Below are 15802 nucleotides of genomic sequence, written 5' to 3'. Positions count from 1 at the left end.
TATCTAAGATGAACGAATCTGACTGAAACTTCATGATGTTCTGATACTTCATCTCACTGTAAACGAACCGAAAGTAAGCGATGAATCTCTCGGACTCAGTGGTCAGATTGCTTAAGATAAGAATATGGAAACTATTGAAACAGGGTAAAAGCAACCTAATTGGCCACAGTCGAGCCCGCCGGAACCTGCCAATCCTCGAAAGGATTCTCAGCACACCACTTATCCCTGACCTCGAACGAACGCCGATTCCACTCCGCACCCACCGCCTTGAACTTCTCGAATGCCTCGTCATTCGCAATTCGATTGGCCTCAACTTGGTCGATGTACGGCTGCTTCTCCTCAGGAGGAGCATTGCGCCACATCAGACCAAGGGCCGCCCGGATGTCATCTCGGGAGGCTTTGGCATTCGGGTTGTTGGCCGCAACCCGCCGAGCCTCATCGCACTGTTCCTTACACTTGGCCCAGAAATCTTTCTGGTACAAGAGGAACGGGTTGCGTCCCGCCTTTGCTGGCGCAGTGGGCGTTGGCCCCAGTTCGGCGTAGATGGCCGTCCACATGGCCTGCTCGTAGGTGTCTCGGCGCTGTTTATCGGCAACATTGGGACTTCGGGAGGTTGTTGCCGGGGCCGGGCGTTTTGGTGTGCCCGCAATAATACCTGCTGTGGGCGGTGTGATCACACTGGCAGCAGGCTTCTCTGGAACGAGGGGCATAGGGATCTCAATGGGGCCGATGGTAGCCTCAATGACTTCGGACGCCGCGCGCAGACCGGATAGGTAGGCGCCATGAACGGTTGCCGGGTGCGTTCCGCAAGTGGCTTCTCCCGCGAAATGGAGATTGCCAACCTTTCGCGCCATAAGATCGTAATCTTCAGGCTTGGCACCCGCAGCGACAAAGGAGTAGCTGCCGCGAGTGAATGGGTCTGATGCCCAGCGAGTGACAATAGTCTCCAGAGGATCGGGAATAACCGTATGTTTGAACACGTTTCGCAGCTGCGTAGTGACTTCCTCGACAATCTCGGCATCTGGCATTTGCTCGGCCTGGTGCGCAGCATCTCCCGCCATAAGACCGACCAGCACAGGTAGACCGGTTGTTCTGATACAGTTCCAGAACAGGTAGTACCGACCACGATTCGCCGCATACTCCTCCTGGACCATACTCTCAGGGTTGTCAGGTGTGCGAAGAAGACCGAAGAAATCGCGCTCGGTATCCCAGAATGGCTCATCGAAGACCAAAACGACCTTGTTCAAGAGACCAAAGCCTAATCGATCAACTGCGCCTTGCTTCCAATCGGGAAGGGGAGGATCGAATTGGACGGTGCGGTGTTGAAGGGTGCCAAGAGAGCCAGTGTACACGACGTGATCGCCGACAAACTTCTCGCCGTTCTCGCAGTACACGACCGCCTTGCGATTGCCCCCTCCATTTGTGTCGTAAGCAATCTTCGTGACTATCTTGTTGGTGTGGACGTTGAGTTTGTTAGGCACCGAGTACAAGCCATAAGGCAACTGGTTGTAACCCCCGACGACCATGGAGTGGAGCCCTTCGAACTCATTTCCAGAGTCCTGATCCGCCAAAGTTAGACTGAGCTTTTTGGGATTCGCGGCGAAGGAATACTCGAGATTTGCGAAGTGCCAGTTCAGAAGTCGCATATCCCGGGACGTCAGAGGAAGCATATCTCGGTATTGCTTGACTCCCTCATCCATCACTGCGCCGAGGGACTGTGCCTCCGCTGCGTAGGCAACGCGGTCTAATTCCAGAGTGTCATTTGCTGTGTAGCCCGCATTCAACTTCCATCCCGCAGCTTGGGCTGCCAAGGCTGCCGGGTGGTCTTCGGTTTCGCCCTCGAGCTTTGGTGCCGCGGCGTTGGCTGCTGCGATGTCTCCAGTCTTGTGTCCTACTCCTCGGCGTCGACGTACGCGCTTCGTAGGAACCAGGGAATCGGTGGTACCGGCTGCTCGAGCTTCTTCCCATTGTCGTACTGTAATTCCATCGTCTACAGTAGTCTCTTTTCCATCGTCAATCATCTCGCGATCACCCTCGGCTGTTTGTCTAACGAGCTTTTTGTGGCGATAAGCGAATGCTCGTTCCGAGACATCCTCATAAAGTTTGTTGACCATTTCGTCCTGCGTATTAGGCACGGGTGAGCCGTCAAAATCGTAAATCGTGGAAAGGTCGTGAAGCAAATGGTGGTGAAGAGCCAGCTGGCCGCGGACAATCTGGTCAAGTGGATTTCCATGATCGAAACCGATGATGATTTGAGCACCCATTTCAGCCTTGGGGACAAGACCTTCTGGCAACATATCAGACTGGAGACTGTGAAGGGGATGGGAATAAACGCGTCCACCAATTCTTGGACGTCCTTCGATGACAATGACTCGTGGCTCAGTATCTGAATCACGATAGTGCTTGAAAAGGCCCTCCAGTTGACGGGCACAGCCAAGTCCTCCCACGCCAGCTCCGACAACGAGAATGACAGGTCCTTCTTTTCGACGTCCTCTTCGAGGAGCCACCAGAGGCATGGGAACCTCGACGCAGCCGAAGTTGATGTATCCATGACGCGCCAGCCAGTCATACGCAAGAGAAGCCAGGTTCATCCAACGATAGTCTTTGGTACACCCCAAAGCCTCTTCTCTGGTGACGCCGACCATCGGGTTCCGGGTCCACAGACGTAGGATTCCATTGCGAATGTTCAAATATGTGGTCACGTGCATGTGGCAGAGATGGTCTTGCAGTATCTCCTGCTCCTTCTCGTGTAAAGCATATGGATCAAGTCGAGATGCATAGGCAGCCGCCACGCATTGCTGACCATACACGGATGGGGTCAGCTTGGATGGAATGGATGATCGAGGTCGACATTTGGATAAATCAACCCTGTTGCTATCCAGCACACTGACGCCGGAAACAGCTGAAGCTGTCTGTAAAGACTGTGCAGGAGTAGATGGAGGAGTGGAAGATTTTCTCGGCTCCATCGAGGATGTGATCGAGGTAGACGTAGTTGAGGCGTTGAGGATTTGTGTTTCTTCACCGATGTAAGAACTCGAAGGGCTTTGTGTCTCATGAATGCCATTGGACATCATTTTCTGTGAGAGAGCTTGATATACAGCAGGTTTGTGGTGATATTCGAGGAGAACAGAAGGTGGAGGATAAGCAAAGGAGGCAGCATGACCATTATCGGTTCGAATCCTCTTCACAGGCGGTTCAGATGATTCCGATTGTGAAGAGTCCATAGTTTCATGTACTGCAGTATTTGAGAATCCATTTGGACCAACTTGATGGATGAAGGGACGTTGGTTTGGAGGAATACCCGTGAGGGGCGGGATGAGGATAGAAGAGGTGGCGTGCATGTTGAAATGGAAGGAACACTGGTGCTTCTGACTTCGGTTCCACAGCCTTCAAAGCATCCAAGATGATGAGTGATTTCTGAAAAGAGGAAAAAAAGAAGATAGAAAGGAGAAGAGGAGGAGGAGGAAGAGGTGGGCAGCAGTGCTGTTTCGTTAAGACGAAGCCCTATTGTCCTCCACTCGGTGTATCAAGATCACAGGATCACCAGGATGATCAAGCGGCCAGAGTTCGAATCATATCTCCTTCGGCTGCGAATGGCATCGTTGTCAAGGACGAAAGCTATGATGATACTAGGAGGATAAACGAGATGGATGAATCTGTGTTCCAGTCAGATGCCATGCATATAAGGTGGTTTCTATGTTTTGAAATTTTCCGTTGCATGCAGATGTAGTAGATGTGGCTGAAGTACCGAGGGCGGGGGTTAGGGATCACCACATACATTCAAGTAACCCACCTCCCCACGAACCCAACCCGTATGAATTTGCAAATGGGCCGGCATCAATCGAGGAACAATTGCGACGAGTCGGCGTGGAAGGGAGGGGAGCGCAGCGGGATTCGAAGTTGAGCAGAATGGCCGTTGTGCCTTGATTCCTCGGGGTGGAGCGTATTTCTCAGTCCGCCTGGCGATCGACTACGACATGGCCGAACTATGAAGATTTCTGAAGAATCGAGGGAGTCATAGTTATCACAACCACAGTATTCATACTCGTATGCATAGTTGTAGTTATACCAAGAGGGAAATTGTTCAGAAGGCGAGACGGCCATAGTAACATTACTATTCATCACTCTATAAAGCACGACGGCTACAAGCTCTCACAGTTCGGGCTCCCACACTCTCTTTACAGCCCTTTACGTCTCGCGCTGGACATGGCTGTGTAGCCCAAAGGTCTCATGCCCTTCGTTCGGGAAGTCATCCGAGTCATTATCTGTAAACTCATCATGATACGACCGTCGATTCGCCTTCTTCTTCCATCGACCCGCTGGATCATTGTCGCTATCATCGTCCAGATCCAAGTCGACGTTGTCATCATCCAAATCATCGAAGCCGATGCGCTCCTCTTCATCCCGAGCGAGCATGGTGGCAGCCGCATTGACATCATCATCGTCAGAGAACCTGCGGTGAGACCGATGAGCGGCATGATCGGCCTGGAGAGATTGCCGAATCTCGGCGCGTTCCTTGGCCTCGAGTTCTTTCGCACGAGCCAAAGTTCTGTTTGAATGGTAGTATCCATCGTTAGCAACAGGTACTCGATAAGTCTCGTTTGCTGCATGCAACATTTTAGAAGCCAGAAATCTACTTACCTGTTGTAAATGTAATAGCCCGTGAAAATTCCAACACTGACCGTCACGATGATACTGATTATGTTGATAGCCTTGGAGCCTGCACTCATCTCCTCGCCCTTCTCGGAGAGCAACCGTAGACGACTCCCAATGAATGCTGGGACTAACAACTTTGGGCAGATGATTGCGGTGGCCAGTCCATACATCAAGGGCTGCACCGTCGGAAATGTAGATACTGCACCATTGCAAATCGAATATGGCAATGGGCACAAGCGAATCATGCAGAGAAGCTTCAGCCCATCATATTTCAGCGTGAGCGACAGCGCTGCAAATCTCTTGTCGTGTTCCATCAGGCGTTTGACAAATCCGGAGAGCACGGTGCGCGAAACATAGAACGAGGCGGTAGATCCGACAACGGTCGCAGTGGTGTATAAAATCCATCTAGTGTCAAGAACTGTTAGTATAATCCATTCTGAACATCCAATGCCACCTGAACAGACTGGGGGCAATTCCGAAGAAGCCACTTACCCTTTCCACCAGCCAAAGATAAATCCTGCCACCGTTCCCAAAGTCGACCAGCCCACCAATGGTGGAAATGAGATGAAAAAGATGCATATCCATAGTATAAACGCGACCAGCCAAGACTTCTCCCACTTCTCCGCAACGGGCCCTAACCAAATGAACAGCTTGCCCGTCAAGACCATGAGGCCAATGCCCAAAGCTGCAAGCCCAAATGATGCAGCATAGAATCCAATCTTCTGCCATAATGACAACTGCTCATACCGATCGTTTGCCATCCGATACAGCTTCTTGGCTTTCTCGATCATCCGGTCGCGGAAACTGGTTGCCTGTTCGCCCGACCAGCGCGCCGACGAGTCGCGCCGCCCCGACCGACTCCATATGGGTTGCTCCTCATCGTCGTGAGAATCTGCGAGCGGCTCTGGTGGCGAAGTCGACAGCGCCAATGCCCGTGCCGTGGACTCGTAGTCCGCAGGCATTTTGGGCGGAGGATTACGATGGAAGGAGAACGGGGATCAGATTTGGGGGGAAAGCTCCTTGAATGGGATCAACACGGAAGGTGGGAACGGAATGATTGACCCAGGAAGTACTCTGTACCCCCAGAGAGTTGAGAGAGCTTCAGAAAGGACCAAGTAGCCAATTCATCCGATAGTCAGATCGATGTAAAAGGTGTGTCAGCGGTGGAGAGGGCGTCGATAAGCCCTGAAAATCAGGGTTCGAACATTGGGGGGCTGAGTCGAAGCCAAGGCGCGCCTCGGTCGGCGAAGTTCCCATCAGCTCCTCCTTCAAAAAGCGGATCCGCCGGAGCTTTCGGTGTTAAATTATTATTTACTCTGTACTTTATTTTGGATCGACCGACCCCAGATTGACGGACCCTGGGAAACTTTGTTAAAGTTGCTCTTAGGGTTTTGGTTTGAAGAGAAGTGGTTGATATATGGCGTACAAAGGGAATCATGTACAACAAGCTAGAGAATTTCTAAAGTTCAAGCATTTGCGATATTAAATGTGGCATCTAGTTCGTTAAGCATACAATCGACGCCTCAGCTATATTGGAAGAACCAGAAAAATGAGATTGCTACGCTATAGCCAAGATTTACTTATCACATACGATAATTTAGAATCTCCTGTCATTTATCCTGCATGAATCCGTGAAGGATGCGACCGGAACATAATCTGGAAACTACTGTAAGGAATTAAAAGTCTTAGTCCTAGTCTTAGTTACGATGTTGCCTATGAACACTGGACAAGTCGACAGTACTTTGGATGTTGATCTCCTTTCTCCGCCTTCTGCCCCCCCCCTCCTTTGTTTGCATCGGATCATCTCCTCCACAACTTGACTCTCCTCGGCTGATTTTATTGTTCGATCTTTGAAATTACTATCCTGTGTCATATCTTCAGTGTCGGCGATCCGATGTAACTACTGCTAGTTACCCCGCGACACATTGCCTGGAGTTTCTGGGGGAATCCTGCCCCTTATTACCCTCATTCAGCCTATTCGACCTGATCAGGGATCATGGATCGCGGCCTTTGACACCCAGATCGATGAGTCTCAACTTTGACCCATCTTCATCTCGGCTACACACAGTTCTTTGATTTCTCCTATCGATAAGGAGAGCCTTCGATCCTCTGATCTGCGATCTCTGCGGCCACCTCTCCTCTCTCGCCCTCTCTCGCCTAGCTGCCGAGCTTACTCCCCTTCCCGCCGCGCGTTCAACTTTCGCTTCAACCTTTCGTCATGGTTTCCGAAGAACTCCTCGATAAGTCGCTGGAGATCCTGCAGGATCAGGCTCTCGATGAAGAAGAGCAGGTGGAAAAGATTGAAGATTTCTTGCGCGCCAACTCCTCCTTGTCGGGTTCGTCCCTGGAGAATGCCATCTTGGACATCTTATGGCGGCATCGCAATCGCACCCTGCCCGACTCCTCCCCGCCTCCAGCCCGTCACACAGTTATTCGCCGGTCATCGCCTGCACCATGGCAGATGGCTCGCGCTTCAACACCGCTGTCGCCCCAGCAAGCAACACTAGGAACCAGCCCAGGGAGTACCTCGTGGGTGCAGAACTCGCGCGGGGCATTCGCCCGAGCTCCGCGTTCCTCAACTGGCTCCCCGTTTACCTCTCCTCGACCATCGCCCCGCCTTGCTCTGGCGCAACCTATTCCACACTCGCCAAGCTTGAATGCGTATGAATTTTCAGATCAAAGTCAACTTTCAAATTTTTATGATGATCTGGGTAGTGATAGCAATGTGGATTGGTTGGTCGGAGATGATGCCAACAGTACTACCTCATCAACAGGTGGCCTGAGCGTCCCCGGGTCCTTGAGTGCGACTGCTGCGGAGTTTGTCCCCGATATGAGCCCACATGATATCTTGCGCACCGTACTGGGAGACAAAAGAACGAATGAGGAGATTGAGACTGCTCTGGAAGCGAATAGTTATGATCTCGGTGCTACCATCGCGGCCCTCTCACAAGACTCGGAGGCAGATACCGTGTTGAAGCAAACTGAAGATGCCCGTGTCCTGGTTGGTAAATCTATGGCCATGGAACAAATCCGTCCGGTGACGCCGTCGGGCAACGGTCGCAGTCCAGTGGTTTGCAAATACTGGCTGTCCACTGGGCAGTGTCTGAGGGCTGACTGTCGATTCAGCCATGACCTCACCAGCCATGTGTGCAAGTACGTCTTGTTTTCTTGTACCGTCTAAGCCTGCATGGCGAACTTGGAACGTAAAACTAATCATCTTTCGTTTAGATACTGGGTGATGGGTAATTGCTTAGCAGGAGATGGCTGTCCGTTCTCTCATGACCCTTCGGCCCTAATCTCCAACCTCAGCGTCTCAAGCAACAGTCGCCCAGTCTCACCAGCACCGAGTTCTCTGTTCCAGGTGGACAGCAACTCAGATGCATTCCCTCCGCTCTCATCAAATGGCATGGAGGATCAGTGGGCAAATCAATACAGTAGCCGCTACCCTGCCCTCGGCTCTCAAGCAAAGGTTATCCCCCCTGGACTTCACCCTGGCATGGGCAGACGCAATGGCAGCATGACCCATCTTGGACGGCCAAACTCTCGTCCAACCAGTCGCCATCAGAACCGACCCGAGCTCAACCCATCTGCTTTGTCTGTTGACGATCCAGATGCTTTCCCCACTTTGGCCGCTGTCAGCGCAAAGAATGCAAGCAAGAAGCATCACGGGAAACGGGGAGCTCATAATGGGGCCAAAGAAATCATCCCCTCCTCGCTTGCAGACGTTGTTCGCATGTCACCCTCACCTGGCCCCACTAAGGGGAAAAATGCCCCCAAGAATGCCAAGGAGACCAAGGGCCGTGAGAATAGTGCTGCAGCCATGGCGATTCCTGCTCCGCAGAATATTCCCTGGCTTGAGACGGGTGCACGGGCGAACCAACAATACATCAAGTATCGCACAGAAGCTATTCGCCACGGGACTGTGCGCAACAAGTTCTTGCAAAGGTCAGTAAATTGAAGGATATTTGCATTTCCTCTTTGTAATGAATGCATGTAACTGACTTCCTCTTTAGTGCTGCTCAAGCTTGGAACCGCAGTGATGCACGGGCTGCCAAGGCACTTTCTCTCCGTGGCCAAGCAGAGAACGATGCCATGCGCCGCTGCCACCGAGAAGCAGCACGCCAGCTGTACGAAGAGCGCAATCAACATCTGCTCCAGGCAGGCCTGGATGGAGCTTCGGAAGAGCTCTACGTTGATTTGCACGGTCTCCACCCTGAAGAAGCGATCGAATACCTCGAAAAGATTCTGCTCAAGCACGCTCGAGAAGGTATACCGGTGGTATACGCTATCACCGGTACAGGCCACCACTCGAAAAACGGCAAGGACAAGATCGGCAAGGCTGTCAAGGCCTGGCTCAATGAATGGCGCTACCTATTCCGTGAATTTAGTGTTCCTGGTGAGCGGGGTGGTTACGTTGGTGGTATCCTTGGCATTGATCCATCCAGCTATGACAAGTCTCTCGCCAAGGCCCTGGCAGAGAGTGATGATGTCTCGGCCGATGGAAGCCAGCCCACCCTCACGATGGGCAAGATCCAGTTGCTCAGACGGGAGGATTTAGAAACGAAAAACTCATGACCTTTTGAGTGTAATCTGGGATTACATGATGTGGCACGATACCCATCGCATTTGCATGATGAAGCTCTCCTATTACCTAGCCTCTATGCTTAAGAAATAGATATCTGGAAGACGTTTTTGTGTCCTACCTCGTAGTTTATCTTGCATCTAAATACGTCTTAACACAAGGATGTTTCTGTAAACTGCCCTGAAGTATCATGTAGATTGACTGCAACCGTCAATCGTAGCTAGACCAAGTATTTGTGGCTGATACAAGCTATGAACTAGGTTCGTCTTCGAGATAACCTGACGCCACGATGAGCTAGAAATGGGGCGCGCTTTACAGATGACGAGGCGCGGTTGAAGGTGGAGATCCTAGCATATCAACAGCCAATAAGACTCAAGGGGCCCATATTCTGCCATGGCATACCGCCGGCGAGGTGCCTCATTGCTAACGTGGACACTGAGCATCTTCAAACAATAACAAGCTCTCCTCTAACGAAGGAAGTTGTGAGTTCACTGGTCAGCAGCTGTTATACGAAGCCCTAGGACCATTGGTTCCCAATTATTCATCATGGATCAAAATCAAGGCGACCTGAACTGGCGCCTCAGCGCGCACCCGATCACGCTACTTGTCTTCTTGAGTATCCGCATCGGTACGTGCTGCTTGCCCGATTCCTGGCTGGTGACATGGTAAACTAACACCTTCGATTAATAGGCGCTTTGCTGATGTACCTCTTCGGTGTCCTGTTCATCGATAACTTGTATGCGCACCTTGCTCCCTTCCGTCTTCTTGCCGCTAGGCCGCAATGCTTCACCCCGCTAACAAAGTTATCTAGCATCCTGGTTTTCATCCTGACCCTTCTCCTCCTTTCTGCCGACTTTTATTACCTCAAGAACATTGCCGGACGTCGACTTGTTGGTCTGCGGTGGTGGAATGAAGTGAACACTGCCTCTGGCGACTCGCATTGGGTCTTTGAATCTTCCGACCCTAATGTCCGAACGATCACGGCCACGGATAAGCGCTTTTTCTGGCTGAGCTTGTATCTGACCCCGGCTCTTTGGGTGGGACTGGCCATTCTGGCTATCGTGCGGTTGGTTGGTGTTATTTGGCTGAGTCTTGTTGGTGAGTGTCCATTCTATCCGATTATCATGCCGATCTAGACAGGGAGGTTATTTATACTGACCCATGTTACCCAGGTATTGCCCTTATCCTGACGATCACCAACACCGTCGCCTTCTCCCGGTGCGACAAGTTCAGTCAGGCATCCACATTTGCCAATCGGGCTCTCGGCGGAGGAATTGTGAATAATCTTGCAGGTGGCCTGCTGGGCAGGTTCTTCCGATAGATTAAGTGGCTGGGCATTCTGATTTGCATTTCGAAATTATAAGCTGGCTTGCAGTGGCGCTCCAGGATCCGCACTATGTATCCATTCCCCTTTCTACTTACACTGTCTTGATAAGCTGAATGTATCTGAATTCGATTATGTCGTCCTAGTCACAAGGTCTGCCCATTACCTCGTTTGATGTAGTTCCCCGTTCGGTAGGCGCCAATTCTCGGCGGGTCGATTGTTTATTATCTTGCTGGTCTTCTCCTCTTCTTCTCCTTTTCCCTCCCTCGCCCATCTTCCTCTTCTTCTTCGCTCCCAATCCTACGTTTCCTTCAACCCATCCCCGGACTGAACCTCAACACTGTGGTAAGTAGTGCTGGTCCTTTGAAAGTGGCTGTACTCGAGCGATTGGGCGGCGTGGGGATGTTTCCAGGAAGGCTTTGTGATAGACTGACACGACTCTTGCGTGACTGGCCCTGTCCATACTCTTATCACGTGTCTGTTGGCTTGTTTTCATCCATCTTAAGAGAGACATCTCGAAGGAAACAGCTCTTGATGGATTTAACGTCAAAATCACGTGTTTGGGAATGATACTGATACTGAAATTGATAGAAATACCCAGCCCTCGCGATGTCTGACGTCTGGGAAAGACGTTCCTCCACGGGGGATGACGAGTGGGATAAGCCCGACAGCCACAGCCTGCAGAAAGGCGACGCCGATGGTTGGACCACCCCTCTGCAAGCTAAAGGCGACGACGATGGTTGGGGCACCCCTCCGGAAGGTATGTCCCCTTTCCCCAGTCTTTCTTTCAGCCTTGCAGATGTTTGCCTCCAGCATATTACCTTCCTTCCGCCTTTCCTTTCTCCAACATCTTTTTCCTCGTCCAACCTCTTCTCCTCCACCATTCTCCCATATCGACAAACTGATCATTTCTCAGGTGACAGCAACCGCGAGAACATGGATCCTCACTCTACCGAGTTTGGGGATGAGCCTTCTCCCACCCCAGGCGAGGGTGGAGACTTCGCGTGCCGCAAGTACGTGTCTCTATCATATACAGTCAGCTCGACTTGATCGCTAACAAGAGACAAACCAGGTGTGGCGAGACTGGCCATTTCGCTCGCCAGTGCCCGAATGCCGAGGCCCAAAAGTGCTTCAACTGTGATGAGCCAGGGTAAGTCTGGCCTTGGATATTATGTCTCACGGCCGGTGCTAATCTTGATTGCGGACAGACATAGCAAGGCAGATTGCCCCAACCCTCCGAAGCCCCGCGCTTGCTTCAACTGTGGCGGAGAAGGGTCAGTGGATCACAAAAACTGCCATAAGGATCTTTCTGACTGTTTACACATTACCATAGACACAGTAAGGCCGAATGCCCCAACCCTGCGAAGCCCCGGGCTTGCTTCAACTGCGGCGAAGAAGGGTTAGTGATGGATCATACGAACTACCATAAGGATCTTTTGACTGCTTACACATAACAGACACAGCAAGGCCGAATGCCCCAACCCGCGTGTCTTCAAGGGAGCCTGCCGTATCTGCTCGCAGGAAGGCCACCCAGCCTCTGCTTGCCCCGAGAAGCCAGCCGACATCTGCAAGAATTGCCGCCAGGAAGGTCAGGAGTTTTCAAGCTCTCATCCAAGTGGGAAAAGAAGGGGACTGACTTGATTCGTTGATAGGCCACCTCGCTAAGGATTGCAAGGAGAACCGCAAGTTTGACCTGGGTCACATTGCCGACCGCCTCCCGGAGGAGGCTTGGGCCATGATGAAGAAAGCGAGCGACGAGAAAGATATGGATGACTTCCGCGAGGTAAGGCTTGTGTGTCTCTCCTCGACGGGATTCGTGCTGACATTTGGATTCTTCAGGCTATCCAAATCTACACCAAGGCCGTCCCGGAGGCTACCTACGTGGACATCGAAAAGAAGATGCGCTCGGAGGAGTTCAAAACCCACCTCATTGCTCTGGTACGTTCAACATCTGGTTTGTGGACGGGGAGGAAACGTAGAATGACATTTTTATCATCTATAGACGAAGGATCGCGAGGACATCATCAGCCTCATTGACCTCCAGGGTCAGCTCGACCGTGAATACGTTGTCGGTTACTTCTTCTCCGACAAGCCACAGCGTGCCAACCATGAGGAGCGTTGGCCTAGTGATGCCGAGGACAATCTCGAGCGGTTGGCCAATGCTGGGCTGCCGTATGATCGTCAGGTGATCAAGTGCCGAAACTGCGGAGGTGAGTTAACCCAGGATATGCTCGGGATCTACAACCGTAATCTCACGGATATATAGAACTGGGTCATGGTTCCCGCGCTTGCAAGGAGGACCGTGTCGAGATTGAGAAAACCGAGGTCAAGTGCAACAACTGCGGCACTGTCGGTCATCGTGTTCGAGACTGCACCGAGAAGCGCCAGAGCAAGTACGGATGCCGCAACTGCGGGTAAGCTCTGCTTCTTCCCTGATTTCGACGCCCGCAGTTCTAATTGTACATAGAGCTGAGGGACACGATGCTCGTGACTGCCCCGAGCCACGCTCTGCAGGCGATGTTGAGTGCCGTCGCTGCAATGAAGGTAAGCACCCAAGCTCTCAAAGCCATGACCATCGAAGGATGGTATGCTGATGTGTATCCAGTCGGCCACTTTGCGAAGGATTGCCCCAACCAGACTGAGCGACCCCCTCGTACCTGCCGGAACTGCGGGTAAGTATCTCTGTGCTGCAGAGGAATTGAACGCCTAACGCAACAAGAATCTCATTTCGCTAACGCTGTTTGTAGATCTGAGGACCACATTGCGCGTGAATGTGATCAGCCTCCCAACCCCGACCTCATGGTTTGCCGTAACTGCGAGAAGAGTAAGTAACGGCACATTGCCTGGCAAAAGACTTTTTCAAAGGTTGAGACAATCTTCTGACAAAATCGCTCACAGCTGGACATGCTGCTCGCGGCTGCCCCGAGCCCAAGGACTGGTCGAAGGTCAAGTGCAACCGTTGCGGAGAAAGTGAGTTGATATCCTGATCCCCCAAATGACTCAACACCTTTGCTCACCATGAAACAGTGGGTCACACCGTGAAGCGCTGCCCCCAGCCTGAAGAGACTGAAGATACTGGATTCGGTAGAGCCGATGCTGAGGAGGCATCCTGGGGACAGGCTGATGCTGGTGGCCAGGGTGACGACGTCGAGACCGTGCGCCAGGGCATCGAGGAATCTGCCATCGCGGAAAACTCCTTCTGGTAATTCAGAAGCTTGCACGATACCACAAAAAGGGAAACTCTGATTCGGTGGATGGACCTTGGTCTGGCTTGGAGGAGAAACTGCGTTTATTGGTATTGATCGAGCACGGACAGGAGGCTGATCAGATAATGATCTTGGCTGGAAACCTTCTCAAGGAACCCGCGCATGAAAGATGCGCGCTTGTTGTGCATGAAACGACACCCCGGTATCTCCTTATTGCTGGACTGGTGTCTTCTTTCCCACGCGGGATATCGTTTGCGTTGTATGATTTCAGGAACTGTTTTTGCGGTTTGAGATGACACGGAGACTCAACATGATAGCACTATTTGTTTTCCCCTAATCAATCTCCACTCAATCGAGTCTCATATCTATTTTATGGAATTTCGCGAAGACCTGTAGTTGGCTGAAGTAGATACTACAGCAGGCATTAATGATGACACTGTACTGGTTGAACCATGTAACCGCCATCCCGATATCAACGGTGTATTCCGCCGACCGCCATCCCTAATATCGGCATTGCAGGCCAGCCCATCTCGGCTCTGCCGGTCTAGCAGTGAATACTGCAGATAACGATTCAATTTAAGAGACCATACTATCTGCCTCCCATTCTATGCTGAATTCGATTCTCACCCAGTAATGATTGGCGCCATTCCTGCTAGTGGACTCATGCACGATGACCTCATTCCACGCAAGTAGGATATGGATGTCCATCGTCCCGAGCCGAGACTGTGAGTACAGTAGTGTTTCGTACTGAGTGATAGTGGGATTGACTATCAGTCATTGACGCTTGTGTCGCAGGAGTTGCCTCGAATACTGTACTCAGACACGGTAATACACTGTTATAAGTACCTTATTGTGGGGTGTATGTATTTTGTGGACCATCGCTGAATGCGGAGCATATGGGCTTCCGCTCCGAGAACCAACAGCAATCCCATTCAAGTAAATGAGTGGGGGGATAGATGTGCAGGAGGGACATCCTAGGCTATCCCCTCGAAAGAAGTTATTAGTTGCGATGGTGGAGTGAGCCTGATCCATTATTCGAAGATGTATTACTCTCGTGCGACTTATACTTTGACTTCTCTGACTCGCCGAGTCACCACCATTCTAGAAAGGAATGACTTAGGCTAAATATCACAGTCAATGCATTGTGTGACACTATTCAAGCTTTCTATTCTGCTTGGTGGCGTTGACATGACTCGTGAAGGTGCCACTGCCATGACCTATAAGAGAAAATTGGGTGTGACGCCGCCCACCTTACGACTATACCTGACTTGATTTTGATCTATACTATGCTACATGCTGTAGCATTGCTATCTCTAGTGCTACTGTAGATATAGAAGAAGGGCGAATCGACAGCCTGTTTGTTGGTCCCTCCTGGTATTTCCGCCGCACAGTACTTAGGACGAGGTCACACCATGCCCCACCGTGTGTGCGAAACGGGTTCTCCCGATCAGGCAAGCCTTGACGCGTTACTGCGTTCTGGAAATGAATGATAAGCCATGCTTATCTCAAGCTTTTTGCCAAGATGGCTCTCCAAATGGAAGAATCAGCGTATGTGATCTATGAGACTTCTGCACAATTATTAGCATGGGAAGTGTGTTTAATGAAGGAGCATATACTCGCCACTCGCGGAAAATTCACTTACATCCATACATATCTAAACCCCGGCATTCGGCCCCAACCGAGCTGGGCAACCGAGCTGGGGTCTTCCCTTGGTGGGGAGGGTTGAATATTGTTCGTTATTATTGTAGCCTGGCGGCTAAACGTTCTAGATCGGCTGCAAATAACAAAAGGTCGGGGCGAGAGCCAAGATATTCGGGTTGTCTGAGGTAACTTATTGTAGCATTGTATTGACTAAGGAAATATCCACTCCATGCGTGAACGGGGCCATGGAAGTGATGTCATCAGGTTCGATACCGATCCAGTGCCCAGTTTTTCGCTGAGAGGACAAGCGAGATTAGAAACTTGTATTTCCATTAGCAAATGAGACGGCATAGGACAAAGCCCCCGACGCCGAGATAGTGATACGACAGCTCG

The 15802-nt window shown here is 51.3% G+C and overlaps 5 protein-coding genes across 5 annotated transcripts; 3 read left to right on the top strand and 2 right to left on the bottom strand.

The window, feature by feature from the left end:
- Positions 1–155: 155 nt before the first annotated feature.
- On the bottom strand, positions 156–3341 carry aof2 (putative lysine-specific histone demethylase Aof2; the record flags this gene model as incomplete). The annotated part of the gene is made up of 1 exon (XM_057148201.1): positions 156–3341. One exon carries the CDS (start codon positions 3339–3341, stop codon positions 156–158), a length of 3186 nt encoding a protein of 1061 aa, XP_057011855.1.
- A 739-nt stretch (positions 3342–4080) lies between these two features.
- N7473_002260 (TVP38/TMEM64 family protein) lies at positions 4081–5887 on the bottom strand. Its single transcript, XM_057148200.1, has 3 exons — positions 5149–5887; positions 4642–5061; positions 4081–4549 (listed from the first exon to the last, which is right to left on the bottom strand). The coding sequence occupies exons 1-3, from the start codon at positions 5616–5618 to the stop codon at positions 4189–4191; spliced, it is 1251 nt and encodes a 416-aa protein (XP_057011854.1). The 5' UTR covers positions 5619–5887; the 3' UTR covers positions 4081–4188.
- A 987-nt stretch (positions 5888–6874) lies between these two features.
- On the top strand, positions 6875–9231 carry N7473_002259 (CCCH zinc finger and SMR domain protein; the record flags this gene model as incomplete). The annotated part of the gene is made up of 3 exons (XM_057148199.1): positions 6875–7809; positions 7885–8601; positions 8670–9231. The coding sequence occupies 3 exons, from the start codon at positions 6875–6877 to the stop codon at positions 9229–9231; spliced, it is 2214 nt and encodes a 737-aa protein (XP_057011853.1).
- Positions 9232–9784: 553 nt separating this feature from the next.
- Positions 9785–10559, top strand: N7473_002258 (DUF846 domain-containing protein; the record flags this gene model as incomplete). Its single annotated transcript, XM_057148198.1, has 4 exons — positions 9785–9866; positions 9929–9974; positions 10050–10336; positions 10411–10559. 4 exons carry the CDS (start codon positions 9785–9787, stop codon positions 10557–10559), a joined length of 564 nt encoding a protein of 187 aa, XP_057011852.1.
- A 612-nt stretch (positions 10560–11171) lies between these two features.
- Positions 11172–13768, top strand: N7473_002257 (uncharacterized protein; the record flags this gene model as incomplete). Its single annotated transcript, XM_057148197.1, has 15 exons — positions 11172–11322; positions 11479–11575; positions 11635–11712; positions 11771–11836; positions 11896–11961; positions 12020–12150; positions 12215–12345; positions 12402–12500; positions 12565–12772; positions 12829–12976; positions 13030–13106; positions 13168–13234; positions 13310–13386; positions 13461–13532; positions 13590–13768. 15 exons carry the CDS (start codon positions 11172–11174, stop codon positions 13766–13768), a joined length of 1647 nt encoding a protein of 548 aa, XP_057011851.1.
- Between the last annotated feature and the right edge of the window lie 2034 nt (positions 13769–15802).

Source organism: Penicillium subrubescens (genome assembly GCF_028828155.1).
Source record: "Penicillium subrubescens strain IBT 31985 chromosome Unknown utg000002l_segment0_segment0, whole genome shotgun sequence".
NCBI lineage: Eukaryota > Fungi > Ascomycota > Eurotiomycetes > Eurotiales > Aspergillaceae > Penicillium > Penicillium subrubescens.
Note: the sequence above shows the minus strand (reverse complement) of the source record. Positions and strands in the feature narration are given on the sequence as shown.